Source organism: Ptychodera flava, chromosome 16, assembly GCF_041260155.1.
Source record: "Ptychodera flava strain L36383 chromosome 16, AS_Pfla_20210202, whole genome shotgun sequence".
Classification (NCBI taxonomy): domain Eukaryota; kingdom Metazoa; phylum Hemichordata; class Enteropneusta; family Ptychoderidae; genus Ptychodera; species Ptychodera flava.
The window spans coordinates 21,292,732-21,319,530 of record NC_091943.1 but is presented as its reverse complement, the minus strand read 5'-3'; the positions used below and the strand labels follow the sequence as shown (position 1 = coordinate 21,319,530).

Genomic DNA, 26,799 nt, shown 5'->3' with positions numbered 1-26,799 from the left:
GACAGACATACAAACATCAGTATGACAGTAGCTCACATGTTCACATGTGAGCTTAAAATCATAAGGTCAAGAAAAATAAACATGGGGTCAAAGTCCCCGAAGCTACTATAGACATGGATACAAAATTAAGTATTTCCTGACTGTATGAAATTATCTCACTAAGGTCATCCTACGGACCTGTAAACCAAATATTAAAGCTGTCTGACCAGCGGTTTTGAAAAAACAAGCGACCCGACAGTTGACAGAGCTCTGCTGTGTTATGTAGAGGATAACTTTTTGTGACACATGTATTGATGAAGAAGGTGGATATCTTTGATAGCTCATTTCAGGATGGCCTGACCAAAAATGTCAAAATTAGCTGCAAAAATACAGAATTGAAGATTTCATCATAATTTCAATATATTACATTAAGATAAAGCCTAGGAACCTGTATACCAAATATCAAAGCTATCAGATGAGTAACTTTTGAGATTTACATATTTTGACCAAAAATGGCAAAAATTGACCCAAAAATACAAAAATTGAAGATTTCATCAAATTTCAATACATCACACTAAGACAACCCCTAGGAACCTGTTTACCAAATATCAAAGGCATCAGACAAGTAGTTTTTGAGAAACATATTTGTTGACCAAAAATGGCAAAAACTGCACCAAAAATACAAAATTACAGATTTCATCATATTTTCAATAGATAATATTTAGTTCATCTGTAGAAACCTGTATACCAAATATCAAAGCTGTCAGACGAGCGGTTTTTATGGAATAAAGTTTTGACCAAAAATGACAAAAAAATTCCTTAAAAATACAGATTTGCATATTTCATCACAATTTGAGCAAATCTAAGTTGGGTTATCCCTAGGGACCTGTATACCAAATAACAAAGCTGTCTGACCTGTGGTTATGAAGAAGATTTTTTACGAAAATGCCTTTTTTGGTGCTAATTTGCATATTTTCAACGATATCAAAAAAAAAAGTTTCTCATAATCATATATTTCATTTACACAACAAATATCAAATCAGTAAGTACTGCAGTTCTCAAGATATTTGACTGACGCCGGACGGACACCCATTCCAATAGCTTCTATAGACTATAGTCTATAGTAGCTAAAAAGTTTGTTTCTCATCCTCCCATGCGTCAGTTCAGACCCGCTGCGTCAACCTTTTTTACTGCTCATGAGGAAATGAAATAAAAAATATAAACGCAAAAATATGCGATGATAGTGCACAACACAGTATAAAACAGAACAGTTACTGTAAACAAAATAGCTGACACTAACATTCCATTCAGAGCTGTGCACATATGTCACTGTTATATTAAGCTGTCAAAACTGTGCATTGCTGCACTAAAAGTCAAACCACAGAACTGTTTCTATACAAAAATAATAAAGCAACACTGCTGTGCATTTATCTCTGCATATATTCCTATGTTGTCTTCATGTTATTTCCGTGTTCTTGTTGGTTGAAGAATAAAAAAAATTAGATAAACATAGGGCCAAAGTCCCTGAAGCTACTATAGACATGGATACAAAATTAAGTATTTCCTAACTGTATGAAATTATCTCACTAAGGTCATCCTAGGGACATGTAAACCAAATATTAAAGCTGTCTGACCAGCGGTTTTGAAAAAAACAAGCGACTCAACAGTTGACAGAGCTCTGCTGTATTATGTAGAGAATAACCTTTTGTGACACATGTATTGATGAAGAAGGTGGATATCTTTGATAGCTCATTTCAGGATGGCCTGACCAAAAATGGAAAAAAATTCCGTAAAAATACAGATTTGCATATTTCATCAGACTATATTAGTCTATAATAGCAAATAAACGAGAGTTAATTACATTCTTAAAGTAAACAAGACTTGCTTAAATCAAGATTTACGTCATAAAAAAACAGCATATCTGTCAGGTTATAAAAAATCTTGAGCTGGTTATCTTTTAATATCAGTACTTTCATCCTATTAACCAAGCACATTTTAACTTTCAAATTAACATTGTAAGTAAGTTCTGTTGAATAAGTTGAGACTGTACGTACTCAGAGAAAGCACACTGAAGAGACAAATGTTTGAAACTTAAGAAGTTCAAGGTCATCAAAAGCATTATAAGGAATCATGTTACACTTTCATTGCACTGTTTACACAGATTGCATAATTGCTATAAATAGCACATGAGGAATCTTACAGCAGAGCTTTACCATAAAAACCCTATCATTTGACCACTCTTATAATTGACCACTCTATTTTTTTCCTCAAAAAGTAATCTTATTTTATCCGTACCAAGTCAACCATAAATGGAAATTAGAACTTTCTCTATCTCTATTTGTTGACCACTCTATCATGACAAACTATTGTGAGCAAATTCTTTAAGATAACATAAATGGTGGTTCAGAATATATCAAAGTTGGGATCAGGAAAGTAGCCTTTACATGTTTTAATCCTCAATTCACTATGAACTGTCAAAAACAGTTGAACTTTCTGATAATTCCACACTAAAATTATTTTGGCTTTGATGATTTCCTAATTAATTCAATTATTTAAAATCATATTCATTATTTTTTCTGGGTGAATTGATAGGGTTTATACAGTACAAGAATTACATACAATGTAAGTCAAACTTTGACCAAAAATGACAAAAAAATTCCTTAAAAATACACATTTGCATATTTCATCACAATTTCACAATGAACAAATCTAAGTTGGGTTATCCTAGGGACCTGTATACCAAATAACAAAGCTGTCTGACCAGTGGTTATGAAGAACAAGATTTTTTACCAAAAACACCTTTTTGGCATTAATTTGCCTATTTTCAACAATATCAAAAAATTAAAAAAAACAGTTTCTCAAAATCATATTTTTCATCTACACAACAAATATCAAATCAGTAAGTACTGCGGTTCTCAAGATATTTGAGTGGACGGACGCCTCACAAACGGACATACATACATACATACATACATACATACATACATACATACAGACTGACGACGGACGCCGGACGGATACCCATCCCAATAGCTTCTATAGACTATAGTCTATAGTAGCTAAAAAAACCGCGTCACCACATCATTAGCTCACGTGTGTAAACACGTGGGCTAATGTCATAGCGATGTCTGTCTGTCTGTCCGTGTGTGTGTGTGTGTGTGTTAGTGTGTGTGTGTGTGTGTGTGTGTCTGTCTGTCTGTTTACACGATAACTCAAAAAACGCCTGAACGGATTCAAGTCAGATTTGGTGCACAGGTACCATGTGCTACTTGCAAGAACTGATTAGATTTTGGTTAGTGTGGCTTGCATATTAATGAAGTTATGCAATATCGTTTTTTTCCATACAATGGTTTCCCTATGGAGACGGTAATGACAGTGTAGACATATATCAAGAAATACTGCACAAAATTTCATGAAACTTTTCATAGATGACAATCTAAGAACATTATACTGATACTGTGAGTGTCATGTCAATTATCTTCTCATTTGCATATTAATGAACTTTTGTTATTAGTGAGATAACTCTAAAATTCCTAAACCAAACTTGATGATACTTGCAACAAATATTGATCTGATATATATCTAATGATACTTAGAAGTATTAGGCAGTGTCAAGTTAATAAATAGCTCATTTGCATATTTTATGAAGGTTTGTAATTAGTCATATAACTCCGATACAACTTCACCAAATGTGATGAAATCTGCTGCAGATACTGATCTGACTGATATCTAACTGTAGTGTAAAGCATTTAGTAGTGTGAAATTAATTAAGGGTTGATTTGCATATTTAACCCTTAAAACGCCATGCCCGTATATATCCGTACACGCCCAACTCACGCTCAGCGCCATGCACGGATATATCCGTACACGGCCTGAGGTTCGCTCAGGCAAAGTTTGGAACTTGATTTCCCGCGTTTAACAGGTCACCTGACAAATAAATCCATTCCTTACCCTTTGAACCCACTTCAGGTCCATATAAGGACTAAAATAATGACATCATCAGTTGTAGCTACGGCAATTTCCAGTAATTTGAGCGACCTTTCGAGGAAATCGGGTTGACTATTTTTACCGTGAATATCTAATCAGATCTGGTCGCTGACTTCGCCGAAGTGAGAGACATTCTGAACGCTTTTTCCTGCTGTACATCCTAAAGACGATCGTTTTGTGACAAGTTATTGGCCATTTCTTTATAGAAATGACATATTTTCGTATTTTTTGAGGATAATCTCTGAGAAAATGAAGACTTTTTTGATCGGCCGAACGTGATTTTGAAGTTGAACAGCGGCTTGAATGGCGTCACCTCGGAGCATCGCATTGAACAGCCTCTCTGAAAGCTCAAGTTTGAGTATGTCAGTTCGGTTTTCTAGGCCGAAAACACTAATGATGAAGAAATTTGAAAGGATTTTCACGAAATATTAATTTAATATGTGATTTTGGAGCGATCAGGTCTGTTTATGTCAAGTAAACTTTGGTATCGCGGCATTCTTCACCGTGTATCGAGACGGCCAAGATGGCCGCCGATCACGGGTTTGTGTGTACAAAACGTACAACACGGCACGTTCCGAACTGTTGATCTCGCGTCATATTCCTACGTCTATAACATATTCTTTTGTCGAAATATACCCGATATGTAATTATTTATATCATATCTATTGGTTTCTGTTCATTTACTGGCGAATTATGTTGCGTGCTCGTCAAAATATGTGATCAAACTTTCATATGTGTTCACATTGACTGTCATGATTTACGGAGACGTCGCGATCAAACGTCAGGGCCAGTACGGTTATCGAAAGCGTTCAGAGGCGAATGTCGTTCTTATTGTACCTCAAACTTATTTTATTTAGTTCTTGAATCAAATTTATTTTCTCAGAAGTTCAGGTAGTGCGTTTTTGTGGTGAAATTTTTCGTCGTTTGCCAATCACAGGGTAGCTAATAAAGTAGCTGAATACAGGCTCTGATTTGAATTGCCTTGTAAGATGGCAGCTTGTTCATGATATCAATCAAATAAGTTGTTTGTGTTTACTTGCAATGCCAAAATCTTTCAAACATATCCTCTCTAACTTTAATGGCAACATTCATTCCAAAACAACAACAATTGAATTTTAGCTGATAGCAATCAGAATCCAAATAAAAAAATAAAAACAAAGATTTTTCCTGGTTACATAGTTTCACCGTTCGATACAGAAAGAAATACACAAACAAACAAACAAACAAATAAATAAATAAACGACAAATGAATATAAGATGTTTACGAAATTCAATCATGTTGCTGATTAAAATTGTGTCTTGAGCTATATTTCACTTGTGTTATATGCTTTTGTGTAGCTGTGTTGAAGGGTACGTGGTATTTGTATTATTGACAAATATCAACAATTGTTTGTTTGTTTATTATTTACATTTGATAAGTTCCGCTGCTGAAAATTTTCACCAAAATATGTGTCTTTTCATGACATTTAAAATGTGTAAAAGTTTGCAGGTTTTTGGACTATAAGATCTATTTTTGGAGTCTTTTATCATTTCAATACATTTTGAACCAAAAATGTGCATTTTAAGCCCATTTTCCCACCCCCCATTTGCTAAACCAAACATGGAAAGACTTCTCGAAGCTTCTCCATTTCCTGATCTTTGAAATTCATAGTGGTTTGGCTGGGCTTCCAATCACAGGAAACACACTGTACCTGTCTAAAAGAAGTGTAACATGTCAAGTTTATTGGTTCAAAAAGTTCTTGGCATGGGAGGCTATATTGCATGAAAGTCTATGGCGTCTTAAGGGTTAATGAACTTTGTAATTAGGTGTATAACTCTGAAATTACGGCACCCAAGTCAGTGAAATTGGGTACAGATATTGTTTTGATAAATATCTAATTGTACTGAGAAGCATTTGGCAGTGTCAAGTTCACAAATAGGTCATTTGCATATTTTATGAAGTTTTGTAATTAGTGATATAACTCCAAAATAAGTGCACCAAATGTGATGAAATCTGCTGCAGATACTGATCCGACAGATATCTAATTGTGGTGTAGAGCATTTAGTTGTGTAAAGTTAATTAAGGGTTCATTTGCATATTTAATTAACTTTGTTATTTATCAGATATTTATCTGATAAATATCCAATTGTACTGAGAAGCATTAAGCAGTGTCAAGTTAATAATTAGCTCATTTGCATATTTCATGAAGTTTTATCATTAGTCATATAACTCCGAAATAACTGCATCAAATGTGATGAAAACTGCTGCACATACTGATACGACAGATATCTAACTGTATTGAAAAGCATTAAGGATTCATTTGCATATTTAATAAACTTTGTAATTAGGTATATAACTCTGAAATTTCGGCACCAAAATTTGTGAAACGTGCTACAGATATTGATTTGATAAATATTTAATTGTGCTATGAATCATTGAACAGTGTCAAGTTAATTCAGGGTTTATTTGCATATTTAATGAACTTTGTAATTAGTGACATTACTCTAAAATTACAGCATTAAATTAAATAAAACGTGCTACAAATGTTGATCTGATGGATATCCAATTGTCCCATAAAGCATTGAGCAGTGTCAAGTTAATGAACAGCTCATTTGCATATTAAATAAAGTTTTGTAATTAGTGATTAAACTCTGAGAGTACTGTGCGAAGTTGAAAAAAACCTGCTACATATAGTGATAACATACATCTCATTGTTCTGTGAAGCACACTACTATTAATGAACCTGTTGTAAAACACGTGAGCATATTCAGTTCATATCATTTTTGCAATATGTCTGGGATGAGAAACAAACTTTTCACTTTTCTTGTGTGACTTTACTTTTGTTTGGATCGACATTTTGCATGTTTGTATCTTGTACCAGAGTCTTAAATCAGCCCATGAACACTGGTGCAAATGATAAACATCACTTGACAAGTTATATTTCATCAGAAATTTTATTGGCATTAACGGGAAGAAAATACCTTGCAAGTCAAATCAGTACAACACATACATAAATAGTTGTACAGCCCTGGAAATGCTCTAAAGTTCTTTCCTATAAGAAATGCCATACATATAAAAGCGAAAACAACTTTTTGGTCTTCGAAAAATCTGTCAATAATGCCACCAAACTTTTATAATTTTTTCCCCCATATTTTGCAGTTTGGCTACAAAACAAATATAATTTTTCTTTACAAGAGTAACTTTATTCAAAAAGTACAAAAATCACAAAAGACAGGAATGATGGAAAGAAATTTGACAATGATTTTCTTGCTCTGTTGGTAATGAAGACAACTCACGACTCTTAGCTATTTCACTAGATTTTATCAGGCATAGAATGGAACAAATGATGTAATTGTGAAGATTAACTGCAATTTCTGCAATTTCTGGTATGTCAGGGAGGAATTTTGTCTTTCACAGTATCAAACAGGTGGGAATATTGTCTACAGAATGAAATGCCATCGATAATTCAATTTTTAGTAAGGAATACTACCAATGTAAAGCTGGGGGAAACAAGTCCATACACTCAAAGCCTCTTAAGATTCAAGGACTCTCAAGGACATTTTCAGCGATTTTCAAGGAATTTTGAGGTACAAAATACCACTTTCCAGATATCATTTTTACAACATACCATCATTTTTATGTATCATTTCTACAATATCAAATTATTAGTTGATTATCAATTTTCCAGTACTTTCCGGGACTCATTTTCATCTTCCAGAACTTTTCCAGAATTTCCAGAAGGAGGCTCTAAAATTCAAGGACTTTCCAGGAGTGTACAGACCCTGAGAAAACATACTTTAAGTACAGTTTGAGTTTTTGCATCGAAATAGGCTTTCTGATGCAAAATAAATTTATAAATATTTTATTGATAAATTTCAGGTGCAAACAGGTTTCTCTAACCTTGGACATCAAAAGGACAGAAAAGCATACCAATGCCCATCTTAAAACTTACAGACGATTAAAATGGAATGAAAATGGCTCCAAAGTCATTTCAGAGACTAATGCTTCTGAAACCTATCTGATCAACAGAATGGTTGCGGAAAAAGAACAGAATTATAGATTGGAGGGAGCGACGGCAGTGAGTGTCTAGAGGGAGTATTTCATTTCTGTATATACTTACAAACTGTGTCAAATGTCTGCTGATGGTTATTAACTATGCCATGCATGATGGCAAATGCCAATCTAGCAGAGCTGCAGAATAAATGCCTGCTGGTTTTTAGTCTTGGTATTGCTCTAAAAACTTTACTTTCCGTGAAATTTTACAACCAGAAGCGCCTTGCAATATCAGCACGGTAAATTGCATCTTTAATATTGAACGAGAGGGGAAAGGTTTTACGAGAATTCTCAGCCTGCTTTCATCATATCAGCTCATTCTTGATTGATCTATATGGGCCCGAAAAAAACAAGAGGGAGTTTGGTAAGGGTACATACAACACTGATACTATGTACAGGGATGGCAGGATGACTAGCCTCTGCCAACAACTCAGTAGTCAGACTTCCAAATCTTGATCGTCTTGTCGTTTTCAAGTGTCCCTGATGCTATGATGTTTTCTGTTGGGTGACACGTGCAGCATAGGACAACGTCTGTGATGAAAGAAAATGAGCAAAGTCTGTGAAATGTGTATGGACATTAATATCTTTTTTTGTGATCCCTAGAAATTTGAAATTCTAGGCGATCCAATGCAGTTTTAAACAGGAACTTCCCCTATAAAAGCTGGATTATCATAAATCTTACGCAAATATGAAAAGGCAATGCTACTGTTCAAACGTGCCGTGTTTAGTCCTAGAATCCTATAATTTTGCCATGTTTAGGCATTCATTATCATTGAATCTTGCATATGGTGTCTGTTAATCTCTAGTTACGAAACCTGAATCGAAAATAAACTGAAAAAATGTTCCCTTTTGGAGGAGAACACATAGCTTTCAAAATGTGTTCCCTGTATGACCATTTGACCCCTCTTTGCATATGTCACGAAAGTGCTCATCATGATTATTCAAATTTATCATACGTTCAAAGCGATGCAATGAGAATTCAAAAACTCCTGCCCAGTGTATGCAAATGTTTGCGTCATCAGTAATCCCCCCATTGTGCACCCATGGTCCTGTAACTTCCCGTTTAAGCAAAATAATTAATATCTGGGACATGTAATGGTTTGAGGACATTTTACGGTGACCAAGTGTGTCAAATTACTTTCTTTCTTTCCTCACTATCCCTCCATAATCACCAGTATTAATGCTACAGGATTCAGCCCATCTCTTGTCACAGTAGTCAAGGTCAGCAAAATTGAAGTTAAATTAAGTTGTTTTGGACTATCTGGTTTACCACATCAGATACCCTTCAGAATCAATGGGTGACACAGATACCGTACTCATCCATCCAAGTATAAACCTACTTTGGCAAAATAAAACTGCAGTTAGAATAGGGGAGGGACTTATACTTGAACAGCCAGACTTTCCTGTCAAACCAGCCTAATCTATGTTAATTTATGGACGACTGTTGAACACCATGCACCAGGCTATGTGTATTTGCATAACATCCACAATAGTTATGCAAATACCCACAGCATGGTATGAACGTGAATGACAATGCACTACCCATTGGAAGATGGTCCCTGTCATATCAAGTGATGAAAACACCAAGCTTGGCACTTTTTTCCCCACATGATTCAAAATACATTAAGTTAATGAAACCCTAAAATGCAACTTCTGCCACTATTTTTATCGATTTTTGTAAAAAATTGTGTGAGTTACAAATGGCAAAAACCGCTTTTCCGGAATAAGTGACCCAAAAGCTTGCACATATGTAAACATCAGCCTTGGCGAACTCCTCTTTTAACCCTTTCACCCCAGTTCCCTGTGTACAGGTCCAACTTTACCATAGAAAACAATGGATTTGGGACAAACCATGGTGGTGAAATCCTCCTTTAAGGTAGAATGTGCCTAGGGGCAGATATTCACACTCTCTAACTTTTACAATACTTTCAGTCTACCACTTGTGGGGGATCATTTTGAAGCTCATGGAGTATTAATAGAATTTTATGCCGCTTTTTTAGTGAAAATCCCACAGAATGAATGCAGGGATGGCAGCCCTATTGACTTTCTAGTGTCAAGAAATACTAAACAAGTTGTTTCTCTGATATCTCTGATATCTAAGTTTGCATAGTGTCCCCTGATTTTTATTATTGATTTTCAAAAGTTCCCTGGAAGTTTTAGCAAAAGTTTATGTCTCTCAATTCCAAGGCATGCATGACTTAAAACTGGCCATGCATCCCTGAATGACACATTTTTATTCTTGATTTCAAAAGAGAGTGGTTTAAAGTTCCCTGGAAAGTTTGAGAAAAATTTTAAGTCTCTAAATCCTGTTCACGTTGGACATCAAATTGGCCATGCATATGTGAATGACAAAGTATTAAAGCCTTGTTTAATCACATTACCGACGAATAATTTTCCATACCTGTGTGTCCCTGCAGTTTCTGTACAATTTCTTTGGTTTGCAGATTCCAGATGTACACCATGTTGTCCTCTGATCCTGACACTATCCACTGTTCACGGAAAATAAAAATTGCAAAGTTCATCAGGATTACTCACTCTGGATTCTGGAATCAGCATTTTAGTAAGAGTACCATTTGTTGAAAACTTTGCATGTTACTTTCTGCTTGTTTAGCTTAATTTAGCTTAATTTATGTCAGAATTGACACAGTGGCAAGTCTGAGAAGCTTCTTGACAAACAGATACCAAAGTGGCAGTCTATTATTAGCTGTATCCAACAGTAACAGGAAACTGAAAAATCAGTCGCTTGAGGGCGCTCTCTGAGGGGAAGAGTACATCCCCTTCAAGCACAAGATCTTTCAGTCTACAGTAACAGCTACTGCATCTTATAAAACTGCAGGAAGAGTAAGTCGGAAGGATAGGTAATCATTTCTTCACATGGTTCTGTATGGCATATGTAAACCTCTGTGTCTAGAGGACAGGTGTCATATTTTAAGAGACTGAACTCTGACACCTGTTTGAGCCACAATGATTGCAAATATCTATAAACATCTTGGCTTTCTGAAAAAAATACATGTGAGCCCATACATATTCAGGTATTCCCTTACAGGATATGCCATAAAATGCTTAATAGAAACCACATCCGTTATAGAAGCCGCCCGCTTCAATTAAGAATTGTAAGGTACTCCACATGGTCGTTTCAGCAAAGAGATCTGTGAAGTACCACAAATTTAGTTGCCACACAAAACAAAATAATGAAAATTTGTTGGAAAGTGGAGGATAAATGAGTATACTGGATGTAGGATATCAGGATGGCTTATACCTACCTACAAATTCAAACACGTGGTCTATGACCTTGGGAAGACTTACCTTTCCTCCGGTGACTGAGAAGTTGGCAAATATGCAGTATTTTTCATTCTTATGCCCTGTGTAAGTTTTCAAACATTTTCCTTTGCTGTAGTCCCACAGCTTCAGTGTGCTGAAAAGTCCACAAACAACATTTCACTGACTCATGTATCAAAACTTTAATCCGTAAAAAAATAACTTAATCCATAATGGAATCACCACACCTTTATGGAGTTACACGATTTTCACCCTCATTAAACTTCACCCCCCCCCCCCCCCCCCCCCCAATTCATAAATCTATTCAAAATGTGCAAGTGTAAACTCTTCAGATTGACCTTGAGTTTTAAAGACAACAAGAGTCATCTGAAGGCCAGAAAACTGGATAATTATTAAGCACCAAAAAACTGGCCAGAACAAAATTTACTTTATATACTTTCATCGGCAATTTCAAAATGTTGCATCCCTAATAATCATGTTTAATGGTCCAACTCTGATGTGAAGAACACTAGGGATGTACCAAATTGTAGTAGTGGCAGGGGTGACGTTAATTCTGCAGTGAAGCTTTGGATACTGAGGAATGATACGTACTTATCTAGTGTTGCTGCTAATATGTACTTTCCGTTTGGTGAGAACTTGACATACGATACTGGAGGATTGTCATCATCTGCCAAGAAAAAAATCAGAAAACTGGTTATACAACTGATAAGTTAGCACACCCTTGACAGTGTGGAATATCAGTATTACAATATGCATTACTGTGAGTTTAAGCTAGAATGCGTCTCATAGATATGCAGACTCCCTTTTACAATTGTTTTGGTCTACCACTTGTGGGACCTTATTTTGAAACTCTCGGAGTAAGTAAAGTTTTCACTGGCTTAGTTTTGTGAAAATCGGTAATTTCATTTCTCCCCACAGAGATAACACAGGGATGGCAGCCATTTTGAATTTCACATATCCATAAATTTTGGGTACTTTGTTTGTCCAGTACTAAGATTTGGACGGTGACCCCTTAGATTTTTACTCTTGATTTTGAAAAAGAATGGTCAAAGTTTGCGTGAGGAAAATTTGAGCAAAATAAGTCTGTCATTTTTGAGGTGCAAGCTACCTTAAAACACGGACATGCAGACTTAGAATGTCAGGAAACAAGAAGACAAGTCATCGTTGATGACACAGTCCCCACTTGTTAATGGTACTTTGATTACATGTCCTCAGAGAGGATAGAGTCCTCTTCATTAATTAGGTCTGTAATAAAAATACTTTGATACAGATGGCGCTCAATGGCCAAGAATGAGTTCCATGGTGATGAAAACATGAAACCAATGTAGGCCACCATCCTAAAGTTCAGAAAATGAGTCACTAGGAATTAATCAACAGGATGTTGCAAAACATTTTTGCATACAATTCTAACACTTGACAGATTATCACTGGTACCATATTGTGAGACATGCCAAGTTTTGGCTAAGGACAGGAAAAATTGTAACAAAATGGCTGCCATGCAGCCATATTGGATCATATCATGAAACAAATTGACATACATATGTATGACATAGGTTAATGTCCTTGTACCAACTTTGAATAAAATCGGTTGAGATATGCCTGAGAGTATTATGGCTCTGTTCATGAAAAATCGTAACAAAATGGCCACAAGGCAGCCATATTGGATCGTATCACATAACAAATTGACATGCATATGTATGACATTAGTCAATCTCCTTGTACCAACTTTGAATAAAATCGGTTGAAACATATCTGAGTTATGGCTCTGTACATGAAAACATCGTAATAAAATGGCTGCCTAGCGGCCATATTGGATCGTATCACATAACAAATTGACGTATATATCTATGACATAGGTCAATGTCCTTGTACCAACTTTGAATAAAATCGGTTGAAACATGTTGAGCTATGGCTCTGTATATGAACAAATTGTAATAAAATGGCCACACAGCAGCCATATTGGATCGTATCACAAAACAAATTGTCGTGCATATCTATGACATTAGTCAATGTCCTTGTACAACTTGAATAAAATCGGTTGAAACATGTCTGAGTTATGGCTCTGTATATGAAAAAATTGTAATAAAATGGCCGTCTGGCGGCCATATTGGATCGTATCACAAAACAAATTGTCGTGCATATCTATGACATTGGTCAATGTCCTTGTACCAACTTTGAATAAAATTGGTTAAAACATGTCTGAATTATGGCTCTGTATATGAAAAAATTGTAATAAAATGGCCGTCTGGCGGCCATATTGGATCGTATCACAAAACAAATTGACGTGCATATCTATGACATTGGTCATTGTCCTTGTACCAACTTTGAATAAAATCGGCTGAAACATGTCTGAGTTATGGCTCTGTACATGAAAAAATCGTAATAAAATGGCCGCCTGGAAACCATATTGGATCGTATCACAAAACAAATTGTCGTGCATATCTATGACATTGGTCAATGTCCTTGTACCAACTTTGAATAAAATTGGTTAAAACATGTCTGAATTATGGCTCTGTATATGAAAAAATTGTAATAAAATGGCCGTCTGGCGGCCATATTGGATCGTATCACAAAACAAATTGACGTGCATATCTATGACATTGGTCATTGTCCTTGTACCAACTTTGAATAAAATCGGCTGAAACATGTCTGAGTTATGGCCCTGTACATGAAAAAATCGTAATAAAATGGCCGCCTGGAGGCCATATTGGATCGTATCACATAAACAATTGACGTGCATATCTATGACATTGGTCAATGTCCTTGTAGCAAGTTTGAATAAAATCGGTTGAAACATGTCTGAGTTATAGCTCTGTACATGAAAAAATCATAATAAAATGGCCAGCCTGGCGGCCATATTGGATTGTATCACAAAACAAATTGACGTGCATATCTATGACATTAGTCAATGTCCTTGTACCAACTTTGAATAAAATCGGTTGAAACATGTCTGAGTTATGGCTCTATACATGAAAAAATCGTAATAAAATGGCCGCCTGGCAGCCATATTGGATCGTATCACAAAACAAATGACGTGCATATCTATGACATTGGTCAATGTCCTTGTACCAACGTTGAATAAAATCGGTTGAAACATGTCTGAGTTATGGCTCTGTACATGAAAAAATCGTAATAGAATGGCCGCTGGCGGCCATATGGATTCTATCACAAAACAAATCAACGTGCATCTGTATGACATATGTAGTAATCCTTGTACCAAGTTTGAATGAAATCGCTTCTTGCATCTCTGAGATATCTGCGTGAACGGACGGACGCACGCACGCACGCACGCACGCACGGACATGACCAAACCTATAAGTCCCCCCGGACGGTGTCCGTGGGGACTAACAAGCAGGAGTGAAATGGAATCAGTGGGAATGATGAAACCTTACAATTATAGAAACTGAGATAAATGCAAGTGTTTTCGGTCAATGCATGTGCCAGTATTACCAGAGTTCCACAGGACATTGATGCTAAGACTTGTCTGTCATGTCAATGTACATCGTAACCATGTTCATGAACTTAGCATGCATACTGGCAATAAATAGCAAGTGGAAAGCCCACTGAACATAATTTGTACACCAAAACACCCTTTCAGTCAGAAGTTCATATCTAATATACCTGTGAATTTATTATTCTGCAGCCAAGAATGTCCTAGAGGAAGCGCCCATATATTGATATTATATACATAAAGGCTGGCTTACCTATGAGAGTTTTTAAACACTGGCCTGATGCCGTGTCCCAGATGCGACTGAAAATGAAGATTTAAATGTTATTGTTGGAGAAAAAATCTCTATCAATTTTTGCATAGTAAGATTTGTCACTTGACCTTCGATGAAAGCCATCAAAAAGAATACCATACTCAATTAGGTAATTCCTTATTATAGTGTCTGTATACATGATTCTCTCTACCAACGCGTCAACAAACCAATACTACTATTCTTTGGTTGAGAGTATTGGTTGAAAGACAGCCAGGTCTTGCTATAAACGAAGCAATCGAGCCACTTGCACATTATTGTAAGGCAAAAAGTCATCAATTTCTGATAATGCTGACATTCGTAACAGAATGTGATCTGTGGTAAAGAGTACAAAAGAACCCTCACAGAATGTTGCATGATGGGATTCTATGAAGATTGAACTTTGAACTCACCAAAGTCCATCGTAACTGCTTGAAACTATAAGAGAACCATCTCTGTTAAAATCAACCTGAGTGTTGGAAGACATAAAGATACAGACATTATCTTCACAAAGCACATGATACTATAAAATGCACAATTCGAGGCAGATGAATATTCCACATTGATAAAGAATCATTAGCATAAAATTTCAATACCGAAACAATGCTCATTAATATAATTTGCATAAATTAATACTAATCTACCCAATATCTTGCACTAATAGCATGATACCACTCAACACTCTACTTTACCTGTATCTACCTACATTGCTACAATTATATCATACCAGTGTAACGGTGCATACACAGCCATTTGATTGGTTGAGATGAGAAAATAACTGAGCTATATTTGCGATACAGAACGGTTAGAACACTTGCAAGCTCTAAGCTACAAAAAAAATTCCTATTCTGACACTTCTTACCAGAAATTCAATATACTGTTATGATATAATAATAATATGCCACCTCAGCAACTGGTATACTTGAATTTGACCAGTTCACTCCATATATGCACTCACTATTGATTGTGCATATACGTTGTTGAACTAGGGTTTATTGCTTCAATATCTGTCAGCATGTAGAATGGTTTGTATATCTTATCATGACATACGAAAAGAATGGACAACTTGATGATTTGAGACAAGATTTGCAAACGACATTACTGTAAATTAGTTTGTGTCCTTCTACACAAAACATCAGCGCTGTCACAATGAAGATTAAGTATTTGTTGGTGACCAAGATTTCAAACTCAATGTGTCACAGACTTCATTATTGTGTTGCATTGATAAGACATTATTCTGACATTAATCATTCACGTCAGAATGTCTTATCAGTACAACACAGAAATAAAGTATGACATACCCTGGTAACTGATATATTTTCCTTGCGGGCACAGAACACAAGTTTTACAGTTTATTATCTCCTAGACTAGGTTCCGTGTAGATTCACAAACTTACCGCTGACACTGGATCAGAATGTGCTGGTAAGGTTTTCAAACATTTGCCGGTCTTCACATCCCAGATTCTGACACTCTCATCAAACTGGGGAAAGGATCAAAATGAAATCAAAGAGTAAAGTTTACCAGTAGGTAGAATGCGCCTCAGAGACCAATATTAAAACTCTCAAATTTTTTACAACACTTTTCTGATCGATCACTTGTGTGGGCTAATTTTGAAGCTCTTGCAATGGATAAATTTTATGCTTCAGTATACATGTAGTATTTTTTGTGAAAATCCAAATTTTTTTCCAATAGACTAACACAGGGATGGCAGCTATTTTGTACTTCAAATGTCTGTAAATTTAAGGTAATTTGTTTCTCTTGTACCGAACTCTGTGCAGCGACCCTGCTCTTTATTCCTACTTTTTATAAAAAATAACTGAAAGTTTCATTGAAGAAAGTTTTGACAAAAATTTGAAATTTTTTAATACATGTATTCGTGAGGTGCACACCACTTTAGAACAAGATAAGAAGACAGAGATAGGTTACCGATAAAAGACATGTACGATATCAATAATTTGAACAAAGGTGGTTTTTGCTATTTTTGCATGCAAAGAGACAGACAGGTTGCACTATTCTGACTAGCAGAACAGCCATATTACACTATAATTACAAATAACAGAAAGTCAGCAAACATTTATCAACATTGGTGGTCAGCCAAATTTGTTTCACAACAAACTGAAGCAAGTAGTAGTTTTGTTGTTTTGTAGGATGTTGTGCTGCCTGCTTGAAACAAGATAAAGATGATCGACTACATTGTCATATTCTTTGAATGGAGTGAGTGTGTGTACTTACGGAGCCAGAAACTATGAGGTTTGACTGGGGGTTGAAATTACAACAAAATACATAGTTACTGTGACCCTTCAGTGTCTTCAAACATTTCCCCTGAAAGACAGAAAATTGGTGAATTTAAGTTTAATGGATGATGAAATGAGAGTGATAAAGATATAGCAGTGCCTTTGCCAGGGTCAAAGGTCATTGATAAATGCTTGGGAACTATGGTATTCTTTTGGCTGTTCTGTAGTAGTATTGTTTCCAGAGAGCAGAGAGAAAAATGTCCTGTTCCACAATTTTTTACATTTTTAACCAGCAGTTGATTCATCAGAAATGAATAACTTTGCCTCCCAGTGTATGGAGTAGCTTTTAAACATACATTGAGACCACTGGCATCTTGTAATCTTTGTGTACTCACTGAATTTAATTCCCATATTTTAAGAGTTTTGTCATCTGACGCTGACACGAGAAGTTTGGAATCACTTGACCATGCCACATCTGAAATGCCCTGTTGTGAGAGAAAAACATTAAAAAATTGAGTCACATTAAGCAAAGGCATTCATTCTCATGTGCTCGCAACATACACTTCTCTCTTCACAGTATTGAAAATGTGCCCCCCCCCCCAATTTTTTGAAAATACACTGAATTGGGTCATTGTCCTTTTGCAACATTAACCCTTTGCCTGCTGTCACCTGTCATCTAGCAAAATCAGTAAAAAGTACAAATGAGACACAACCTATTTTCACAATTTTGACATGTCTTGTATACAAGAATGTTGCTAAACTGCACTACGTTTGGCTGTTTGAGCACCAAAAAACCCACATAAACATGTTTTTTCAATCACTGGCCGAGGCAAGCTATTACATACATATATTGAATTGCATTGACGAGGTTGGATTACTGCTCTTGAATTTCAGCAAAATTGATGCAATTTTCACCAACTTGGCAGGGCTAGATCTACCATGACATAAGGAAATTTAGGAATAAAACGTTCATTTCTGTGTGAACTATGTGAGAAGAATGAATTAAGGGCTAAAATATCATTTTTGACAAGAATCTTTCGATAACTAGACATTCCACTCACCAGTTTATGCCCTGTGATTGTCTTTTCAAATTTACCATCATATGCACCCCAGATTTTGATTAGTTTATCAGCAGCTGAAAACATAAAAAAATATGTAAAGCATTTCATATATTCAGCGCTTGGATTCAACAAAGGCATATGTGTAAATGGTGATAAATGGATGTGTACAATCTACAAGCATCCTGAGAAGGACACCTTACCAAAATTTACACACTGTCAGATTTTTTTTACTGAGGAGTTTTTTCCTTCTTCTTGGAAAATCTAGCTGCCCCTCTAAATTTAAAATCATAGTAAATTTTATGTCATTTGGTGTTCCTTGAGTTGAAACATTTTTGTTGATTGGCTTTTTGCACCATCACCCTACAGTTTTGTCCAGCTTGCCTGTAAGCATTTCATAAATAATTTTGTTGTGTTATTTTATCATCATCAGCGCCATTCTAGTCAACATGCCACAGTGAAAACACACTGGCGGTCACAACACAGAGAACTGCATGTGTCAAACAGTTATACTGTCAATGGGATATACAAATTTTTCACTCTAGTGATATTTCTGTGTGATGGAAACAAAGGAAATGCATTTGACATACATTTACAGGGAAAGACACTTATTTTTTTATCCACTTGCCCTTCGGGCAAGTGGGGGGTTCAGTTCACTTGCCCGAATTGGAAAACCACTTGCCCAGTATAATTTACGTGTTTGAAAAAAGCTAAAACATTGGTTTTTCATTTCACGCACTTTATTTTGAAAATTATGTTATCATGAGAAAATGTCAGACATTCTCATAGGGTTCTCTTCACACTTCTAAGAGTGCTGGATGGCTCATTTATATTCCATTAATTACTAAAGCCCCATTACCTGTATCTTTTAGCATTCTTTATGTGATTTTACTTTTGAACTAAAACAAGTTTTTGGGAATTTGCTCTTTGAGGGGTTGGAATACAAGTATTGTTAACTGCCCAGTGAGACTGCATGTGCAATTTTGAACAAGAAAAATAATAAATATGTGCCCAAACGTAAAATGGCACCCAATGCAAATATAGCAAAGCCAGTGTACACCGTGCACATATGCATTTGAATATTCACAGAAACAACATAGTCCAATGTAATGCATAGTGTTGAATGTTTTCAACTGGGACATGCTTTGTTTTATTTTTAGTATGGTGGGAAATCATAATAATGGGTAAAATGTAAATTTACTTGTCCAATTTTTCACTAAAGAATGTTTTGTAAAGCAGTAAAAGACTATATTCTGTAAATGGGTAGAGTTTAAAGAAAAGCAGAGAAAATAGGAAGCCTTTTTAGGTCAACAAATTTCAAGATTTACAGCTAGTGGGGCTTTCATATTCATAGAAAAAATTCTAACAGTTCATATGTTTGTATGTTTACTTTCTTGGGGCTGAATGTACAAAATAATAACAGCCATTTCAATTGTACCTTCAAGGTCATTTTGCTTTTAAAAGTTTTAACTTATCTATACAGAAAGAAAAAAATCTGTAGCTATAAAGGAATGTTTTGAAGCTTCTGAAAAATAATGTACTTCTTTGTCATGTTTTTACTGCGCTTATATCATACACCAGCCCTATAAAGTTTGGATTGCCATTGCACTATACCAGTATCCTATGTTTTTCTAATAACCTAGGTGGTCTTTTTAATGCTCATGCGCAGACTAAATAGAATTAAACCAACAACCTAAGGCGTCGGTGTTTTTCAGAAAGCTGAATTTCTCGATGTCAAACTCGCTCCAATTGCTTCTTGACAGTCATTTTAGAATGGGAAAATTCACAAACAGAGAGGTTGGTCGCCACGGTCAAGTAACTTTTGGCTTATTGACCTGAAAATTAAGTCAGTTTTTGTTGCAAATTCAAAGACTTGACCCGTTGACACCAAATATTGCTCAGGATTTCATTGCATGCCGTCTTGCCACTGACTTTGCCACTCACTGTCCCTCAACAAGTTAACATTGAAGAGTACGTTTTAGTAAAAGTCCAATTTTATGTGGTGATTTTTAACCACTGGACTTTATTTTTACATTATTATAAACGTTCATACAAAGCACAAAAACCGCTGTGTGTTTCTTTTTTTTACCGTATCGACATATTGTGAGACACCATAACTTCACAGTCAATGCAATGAACTTTGGTGAACGTACGTTCCACCAGCTGAACAGCTTTTTCATATGCAAAATCAGCGTACGGTAATTTACCGGTACCGGTGTATTGTTTGAAATGGATTTTATTGACAGCGATTATATGATTCTTTTCGTCAACTCTTCATGCAATTTTATGAAAAATCTTATGGAAATGTTCACAATGACATAATATGATTATTTTTTGTTGTTTAAGTCCATGTTCCCTCACCAGAAAATCGCTCTCGTGAATTCGATTTCTAGGTAATTATTTTTTGCACTTGTCCCGTCGGGCAAGTGGCATCGGAGGTTCACTTGTCCGAACGCGACTTTCACTTGCCCCGGGCAATCGGACAACCCTTAGTGTCTTTCCCTGATTTATGGAATTGAGATTTCCATTCCACTGAATGTAAGAGCACAACCTCGCTGATAAGTCAGGGATATATAGGATATCAACTTTATGGATCAAAAATTCACACTTTGGGTCCACAGTCCACTTGTTTACTGTTCACCACTTCCATCCGTACTTTCACTTTCATTCTCAACAATGCCATGGTGAAAGATAGATTTCACGCATGTTCAACAGATTTCCGAATGGTTCTTATAAAACTGTCAGGCACCCTAACTCACCGAGAAAATACTCTCATGAGGAAGCGACATCATTCAATAATGTGCAAGTATGGAAGCCATATTTTCATGGCCAATAGAGTAATGAGAAGACCCCATATATTTACTCAGTCAAGATATTTGTAAAGGTTGGCAGGGGTTCTGATAAAAGACAGGAGTATATCTAAGTAATATTTTCTGCCTTACTACCATTTATAAAAGACATATACCACTTACAAGAGCTGGCTAACCACTCTCCATTTGGACTAAATTTTATTGCAGATACTGCTTTCGTGTGTCCTGCTAGTGTGAACTTCAATGTGTAGTTTGGTTTCTACAAGTGAGAGAAAGTAGAAAAAAAATAATTGTAGAAAGGCTTTATTCTCACATAGACCCTCAAGAAAGAGGGGTCTATGATTCTTAACAACAAAAAATGTGTTTGTTTGTAAATATACCGGTACAGTAATAATAGTAAAGTTCAGATTGGGTCATGCTGAGTTACTTACAGTCTAAATAACAGCTTTTATGCCCAATCAGCTTTACTTTCTCATTTATTTTCCAGTGTTTTGTTCTGTTTATGCAATCCACTTCCTCGTTCTACTGTCACATTCATGTCAAAAATGCCAGATAGTCAACTTGCAAACACAGCCTGTATGTTTTTTGTTGACAAATGAATTTTACTGTAGACTTTGCTTGTCAACAATAACATTTTAAATTATACACAATGCATTGTCATTTTAAAGGTTGATATTTCATATCCCAACACACTTTGGAGTGTAGTAAAAAAGAACAAGATGAGCTGTTTTTTTTGTTAGCAAAACCCATGATAACATCGTAAGTTACAAATATTGTTACAGATATTTGTGGTCTGCAAAAGAATACTAGTATTCCTCTTCAATAATCTATTTTATGTGGAACTTGTGGTCAGAAACTGTTTTGGCATTATTTCAGTTGTATTTTCATTCTAGTAGTTCTTGACTGCTTTTTACACCGTTCACAAAAATTGTACATCACAAAAACTATGTCATGTCAAAAACGTCAGTAGTATTAGTGCAACTGGGAGGATACTGTAGAAGTATCAAGTTATTCATTGCATTTTAATTTCACTTTTCTCAGACAAATTACATCCACTAAATCATATCTGCACAAAAATGATAAATAACAATAGATTCCATTTTGCTGCTGGCAAAATCATTTACATTTTGTCAAGTTCTCATGTCACCACTCATCTCTCATCATTAGGTAAAATTGGTTAAAATCAGTGAGCCATAACATGTCCCATTTATTGATTTTAAACAAATACCTAAACATTCAACAGCCCAAGAAAGCATAGACCAGTTAATGTGATTTTTACTGACCTTACCTGCTCTAACATACCATGCCATGAAAATACATATTGGTTTTGGCTCAACACTGCTTTTACTTAGGGGGCCGTCGATAATGAAAACTGACGCACAAGAAACGTAATTCCTTTGTTTTACTTGAAACCCCCCCCTCCCCCCTCAAAATGAAAGTTCTTAAGCGAAATTAATTTCGTATAATGATGCCGTTTCTGACAAACCCACACGCACCTCTCCGATCCGCGCGCCCGTGAAAAAATACCGGAAGGGCACATGTATTTCGCACGTAGGAAAATGCTTCACATACATGTTTCACATTGAAAAACCATACAAGTTTTTAGTTCACCTTCATGTCTTTTCATTGTATTTTCTGTCTCCGTATTTTGTAGTCATTCTGTTTTCGATGAATGCGAAGGTAGTTTGCGTTCTCGCTGCAAAGTCACAAAACCATAAAAAATCCTTATGCGATTTTGACGCACACAAAACGAAATTAGCTTTTACCCCCCAAAAAAACGAAAGAATTACGTTTGTCGTGCGTCAGCTTTTATTATCGACGGCCCCTTACTTGGCAGGTTAAGTGCCAGGCCTTGCAAGATAAGATTTCATCCGAGTGAAAATGTTTCGAACATCAAAATAGTTACATATAAATTCCCATAATAAATTTTACAGCTTTTATTTTATTGCACTGAAGAGTACAGCATCTGAATGACATTTAGTAAAATGATTTGTAGTAATTCTAATCAGAAATTTTCATTGAAGAATATGTATCAGAAACAGAGGTATCATTGTAATTTTCCCTTATTTTTTCTGGGATAATTGTATTAAAATAGTCCTTGATATATCTTACCACTAATTCAAACAATCAATTATCAGTTTCATAATCCGGTTGGCTTTGTCAAAACCTGTTGTCATGAGTGTTGACAGTGGACCTCGGGATCTGCCAACGGGGAATTAGGGGTGAATAGATTAAAGAAAGGGTACCTTTTCCTGCAGACATTTAAAAACATTGTGTGATTTCTTTGGGAGCAAAAATTCCTGGGATGTCAAGCACCCTCCCTACCTTGGCAGACAGGTTTGAGTTTGTTGATGATGAGGTGGTACTACTTGTTGTCGTCGGTGCGCTCTGTGCTGTTGTCTGGGTTGAAGACAGCGGTGGTTTATTTTCCACAGACTCTGTAGATTTGGCTAGGTCCTCTCGGCTTGCCATTTCCAACCCTGAAATACATGTACTCAGAATTATTACTATTTCAATCATTGGTGAATGGCATGTACCTATAGATTTTGTTTGTAAAAAGTGTTTGATAAAATGTGCTCTTCACAACATTGACACTTAACTTGGCAATTGGGTGATATTTAAATGTAAGATATTGACCATAAGACTAAATAGGAGCATCTGCTGTGATGAAAAATAAAAATTTTAAATACTCAGTGTTTTTGTTAAGGCCAGTACCCTGGTAAATGTTAAGGCCAGTACCCCGGTAAATGTTACCGGGGTTCCCAAGTAATTTTACCAGGGTTCCCGTTGGTATATCAATTCAATCAGATTAGGGGACAGCAGAAATGTTACCGGGGTTCCCAAATCATTTACCAATGTTCCCAAACCTTAGCAAGAACACTGTTTACTTGACAAGAAGAGTCATATCGAAATAAACTCTGATATGACTCAAGGTTCCTTACATGAAACTGCATACAGATTTTACTGATGAAACACTGCTCAGTGTTCGAAATAATCGGTGGCAATGGTGGCATTTGCCACCAAAACCTGTCAATCTGCCACCAAAATATTTTTCTGGTGGTAATTTTGTGCCACTTAATTTTGGGTCATCAAGTCATTGATCCTCCTGCTTGAGTGAAGCACGGTCCCAACACTGAAGGAGTATGCGTTGTCTGACAGCAGAAAAAGTAGCAGCAAATAAACCCAAACTAATTGCGACACTTTGGCATGAATGAAAACATAGCGTGAATCTAAACTTTTGATTGGTTAATCTCCATATCTATGACAGCGGCTTTTGTACACTAATTGACATGTTGTTGCCCTCTGTGATAGCCACATATGCAGTCATACGGCACAAGATAAATGCATGTTGTGACATTTTGAAAACGACGCAAAACCGTAGCCTGTGTGAATTAAATAATAAATATTTGCAATTCATAAGCCAGTATTGGTTGACTTTTTGTGACGTGTACTCACCCTCAGATAATACAACATTATTCCAGAACTCATGAATTAGAATGAGTACGTGGCAATATGACGAAATGTTTTACTATACTGATCACATGCTGAGTTAAACTGCCACCAGATTTTTTATAATTGCCACCTGATTTCATATCCGATGGCAAACTTTTGCCACAAGAAATAAAAAAGTATTTCTATCCCTGCTGCTGGTTTCAAATTTTTTAAATCTCCTGCAAACAAACCACAGTGCTGGTTGCAGTGATGTTGCCCATGGCCTCAGCCTAGATATATCAAGGTGTAGGAGTCATGGGCTACATTACCGCAGCTGCAATGATGGTACCCATAGAGTCTCCAACTCTCTCGCGCATCATGGAATTAGCGCACATTTTTACAGTATTCTCGACCGTATGTCATCCGGGTACTTGCGGGTTCTTACGTCATTTTTGCGTCACAGCGCCGTGAAAACAAATTATTGAAGTTCAGATTTTTCAACCACCGAAGCAATATTCAAAGTTTCAATATACATAACTGACATAACTTTTAGTTCTGCTTTTTTCCACACAATTTCTGTATCATTCGCTCTTCTGTATCGTCTGATCTCGTATTCACCTCGCTCATATGCGTTTCACCTGATGTCAGTCCGCGGTCGAGAATAGGTACTTCTGAGCCATATGAACTGATAATGACAATTTTATGGAATCCAAACTTTGGAATGGCAATTTTATGGAATACTGAACACATACTCTGCTACTTCTCATGAACCAACTACAGATCTGTAGTATAGGTTCATGCTGTTACCGATGAACTTGAAGTCTTGTCATTGTAATAAGTGTTCAATGTGCAGAATTCCTTTAGTCATCTCGTGAACATTTTTTTTGCTTCATTATCTACATATAGAAGAGGCCTGAAAGAATCCTGAAATGATCTCGATTCTGATGGTGTTTTGAATGAAGCCATACACATATGCATGGAACAGTGCTACCAGTACTAGCAGCCTAGTGCAGATAAGTGCTAAGTGGCCAGTAAAGGCCACACAAAGACGTCGTTCACTGTCTGTCAAACACAGTCGAAATGGTCATCTATATATCTGCGGATATGAAGTTTCTTTCCTTGCACCAATCAGTGAAAAGTTCCCAGTATTGGCTGATTCTTGGAGGCACGTTGAGCACGATGCGAACGTCATTCAGTGCATTTGCTTTTGTTTTCATACGCCAAGACAGCATGGAGCGACCCGGGCCGCAGTCGTAACAATCAACGCCCACTTAAGGTACATAACCAAATACTTACCAATGTAAAGAATCTGTCTCTGAACTTGTTTTTTTGCAAGCAGAAGATCAATAAGACCTTTGGATTGAAAATAATAACGAATTACAATGACACTTTACGCGACTGAGGTCATATCAGCGGGAAAATGAAAATGGCGTGGAACAGGGTTAAAGGTTCTAACACATGCGCAGTATGCTATGCAATACTTGCCATGCGCAACATTCCACCTCGTGTCCTGACATTTTTCCTTTAGTACTTCAGTTTTCCGGAGGTTGTGGTATTCAATACGCTCCATTCGACAAGATTAGATAGCAGTCGTCCATACCCTCAGAAAAAATTGTTGTTTTCTGGCGACGCTTTTCTGTCATTTAGCTAAATTTTTAGGTATTTCATCAGCTGATCAAGTCTGACCAATCAGCGTACAGTAGACTCATGCTGACGTTGTCATTTTGTTTTCTCGATCGTGACGCGTACAAATTTCGTTCGGAAAGTGGGCAAGTTCATCGTTAAAAAGTGAGATATTTTACACTTTTATCTACCTCGGATATGCCTAAGGGCGTATGACACAATTGGTAGCCGTTATTTTTTATATTTACCCCGGAATTCTGCCGAAAATTGGCAAAATTTTCCACTGGTTTGTACCATGTGACTGGATTTAACCAATCACAATTGGGCACTGTGTATAAATTGAAGTTGTTGTTGATGCTGTACCGCCATTGCTGCTGTACGGACGCTCTACGAGTCTAGAATTGAATCCTGGTTCCAGAATGGATACCAAGAGCCATCCGGCACTGCACGGCTATCAGCAGTCAGCACACAACATCCAACAAGGGTACTATACTAATATTTTGCCTATATGACCTAGTTTTAACTTGAAAGAGGGGACAGAAAGTGAGCAGTTATAGTTCGGTGGAAGAATGCTGTTATCTGTACAGCCCAGACTCTTGTGTGACATGCCGTTAATTTTCTAGAAAA

At 36.4% G+C, this 26,799-nt stretch overlaps 2 protein-coding genes across 7 annotated transcripts in view; one reads left to right on the top strand and one right to left on the bottom strand.

Annotated features, from left to right (window-relative positions):
• Positions 1 to 6,881: 6,881 nt before the first annotated feature.
• Positions 6,882 to 26,011, bottom strand: LOC139114276 (WD repeat-containing protein 5). Its single transcript, XM_070675878.1, has 13 exons — positions 25,846 to 26,011; positions 23,443 to 23,597; positions 21,280 to 21,376; positions 18,311 to 18,384; positions 17,645 to 17,734; positions 17,248 to 17,337; positions 16,412 to 16,495; positions 15,429 to 15,484; positions 14,983 to 15,029; positions 11,870 to 11,945; positions 11,306 to 11,414; positions 10,401 to 10,488; positions 6,882 to 8,530 (listed from the first exon to the last, which is right to left on the bottom strand). Exons 2-13 carry the CDS (start codon positions 23,587 to 23,589, stop codon positions 8,430 to 8,432), a joined length of 1,059 nt encoding a protein of 352 aa, XP_070531979.1. The 5' UTR covers positions 23,590 to 23,597; positions 25,846 to 26,011; the 3' UTR covers positions 6,882 to 8,429.
• LOC139114271 (bromodomain-containing protein 2-like) overlaps positions 26,012 to 26,799 on the top strand; it is a 41,148-nt gene continuing 40,360 nt past the window's right edge. For 5 of the 6 annotated variants that reach the window (XM_070675864.1, XM_070675868.1, XM_070675865.1 and 2 more), the window contains exon 1: positions 26,012 to 26,656. In XM_070675864.1, coding sequence (XP_070531965.1) covers positions 26,592 to 26,656 — 65 coding nt within the window. In that variant the 5' untranslated portion in view covers positions 26,012 to 26,591. The remainder of the gene's footprint in view (positions 26,657 to 26,799) is intronic. The other variant, XM_070675869.1, reaches the window with a different exon arrangement.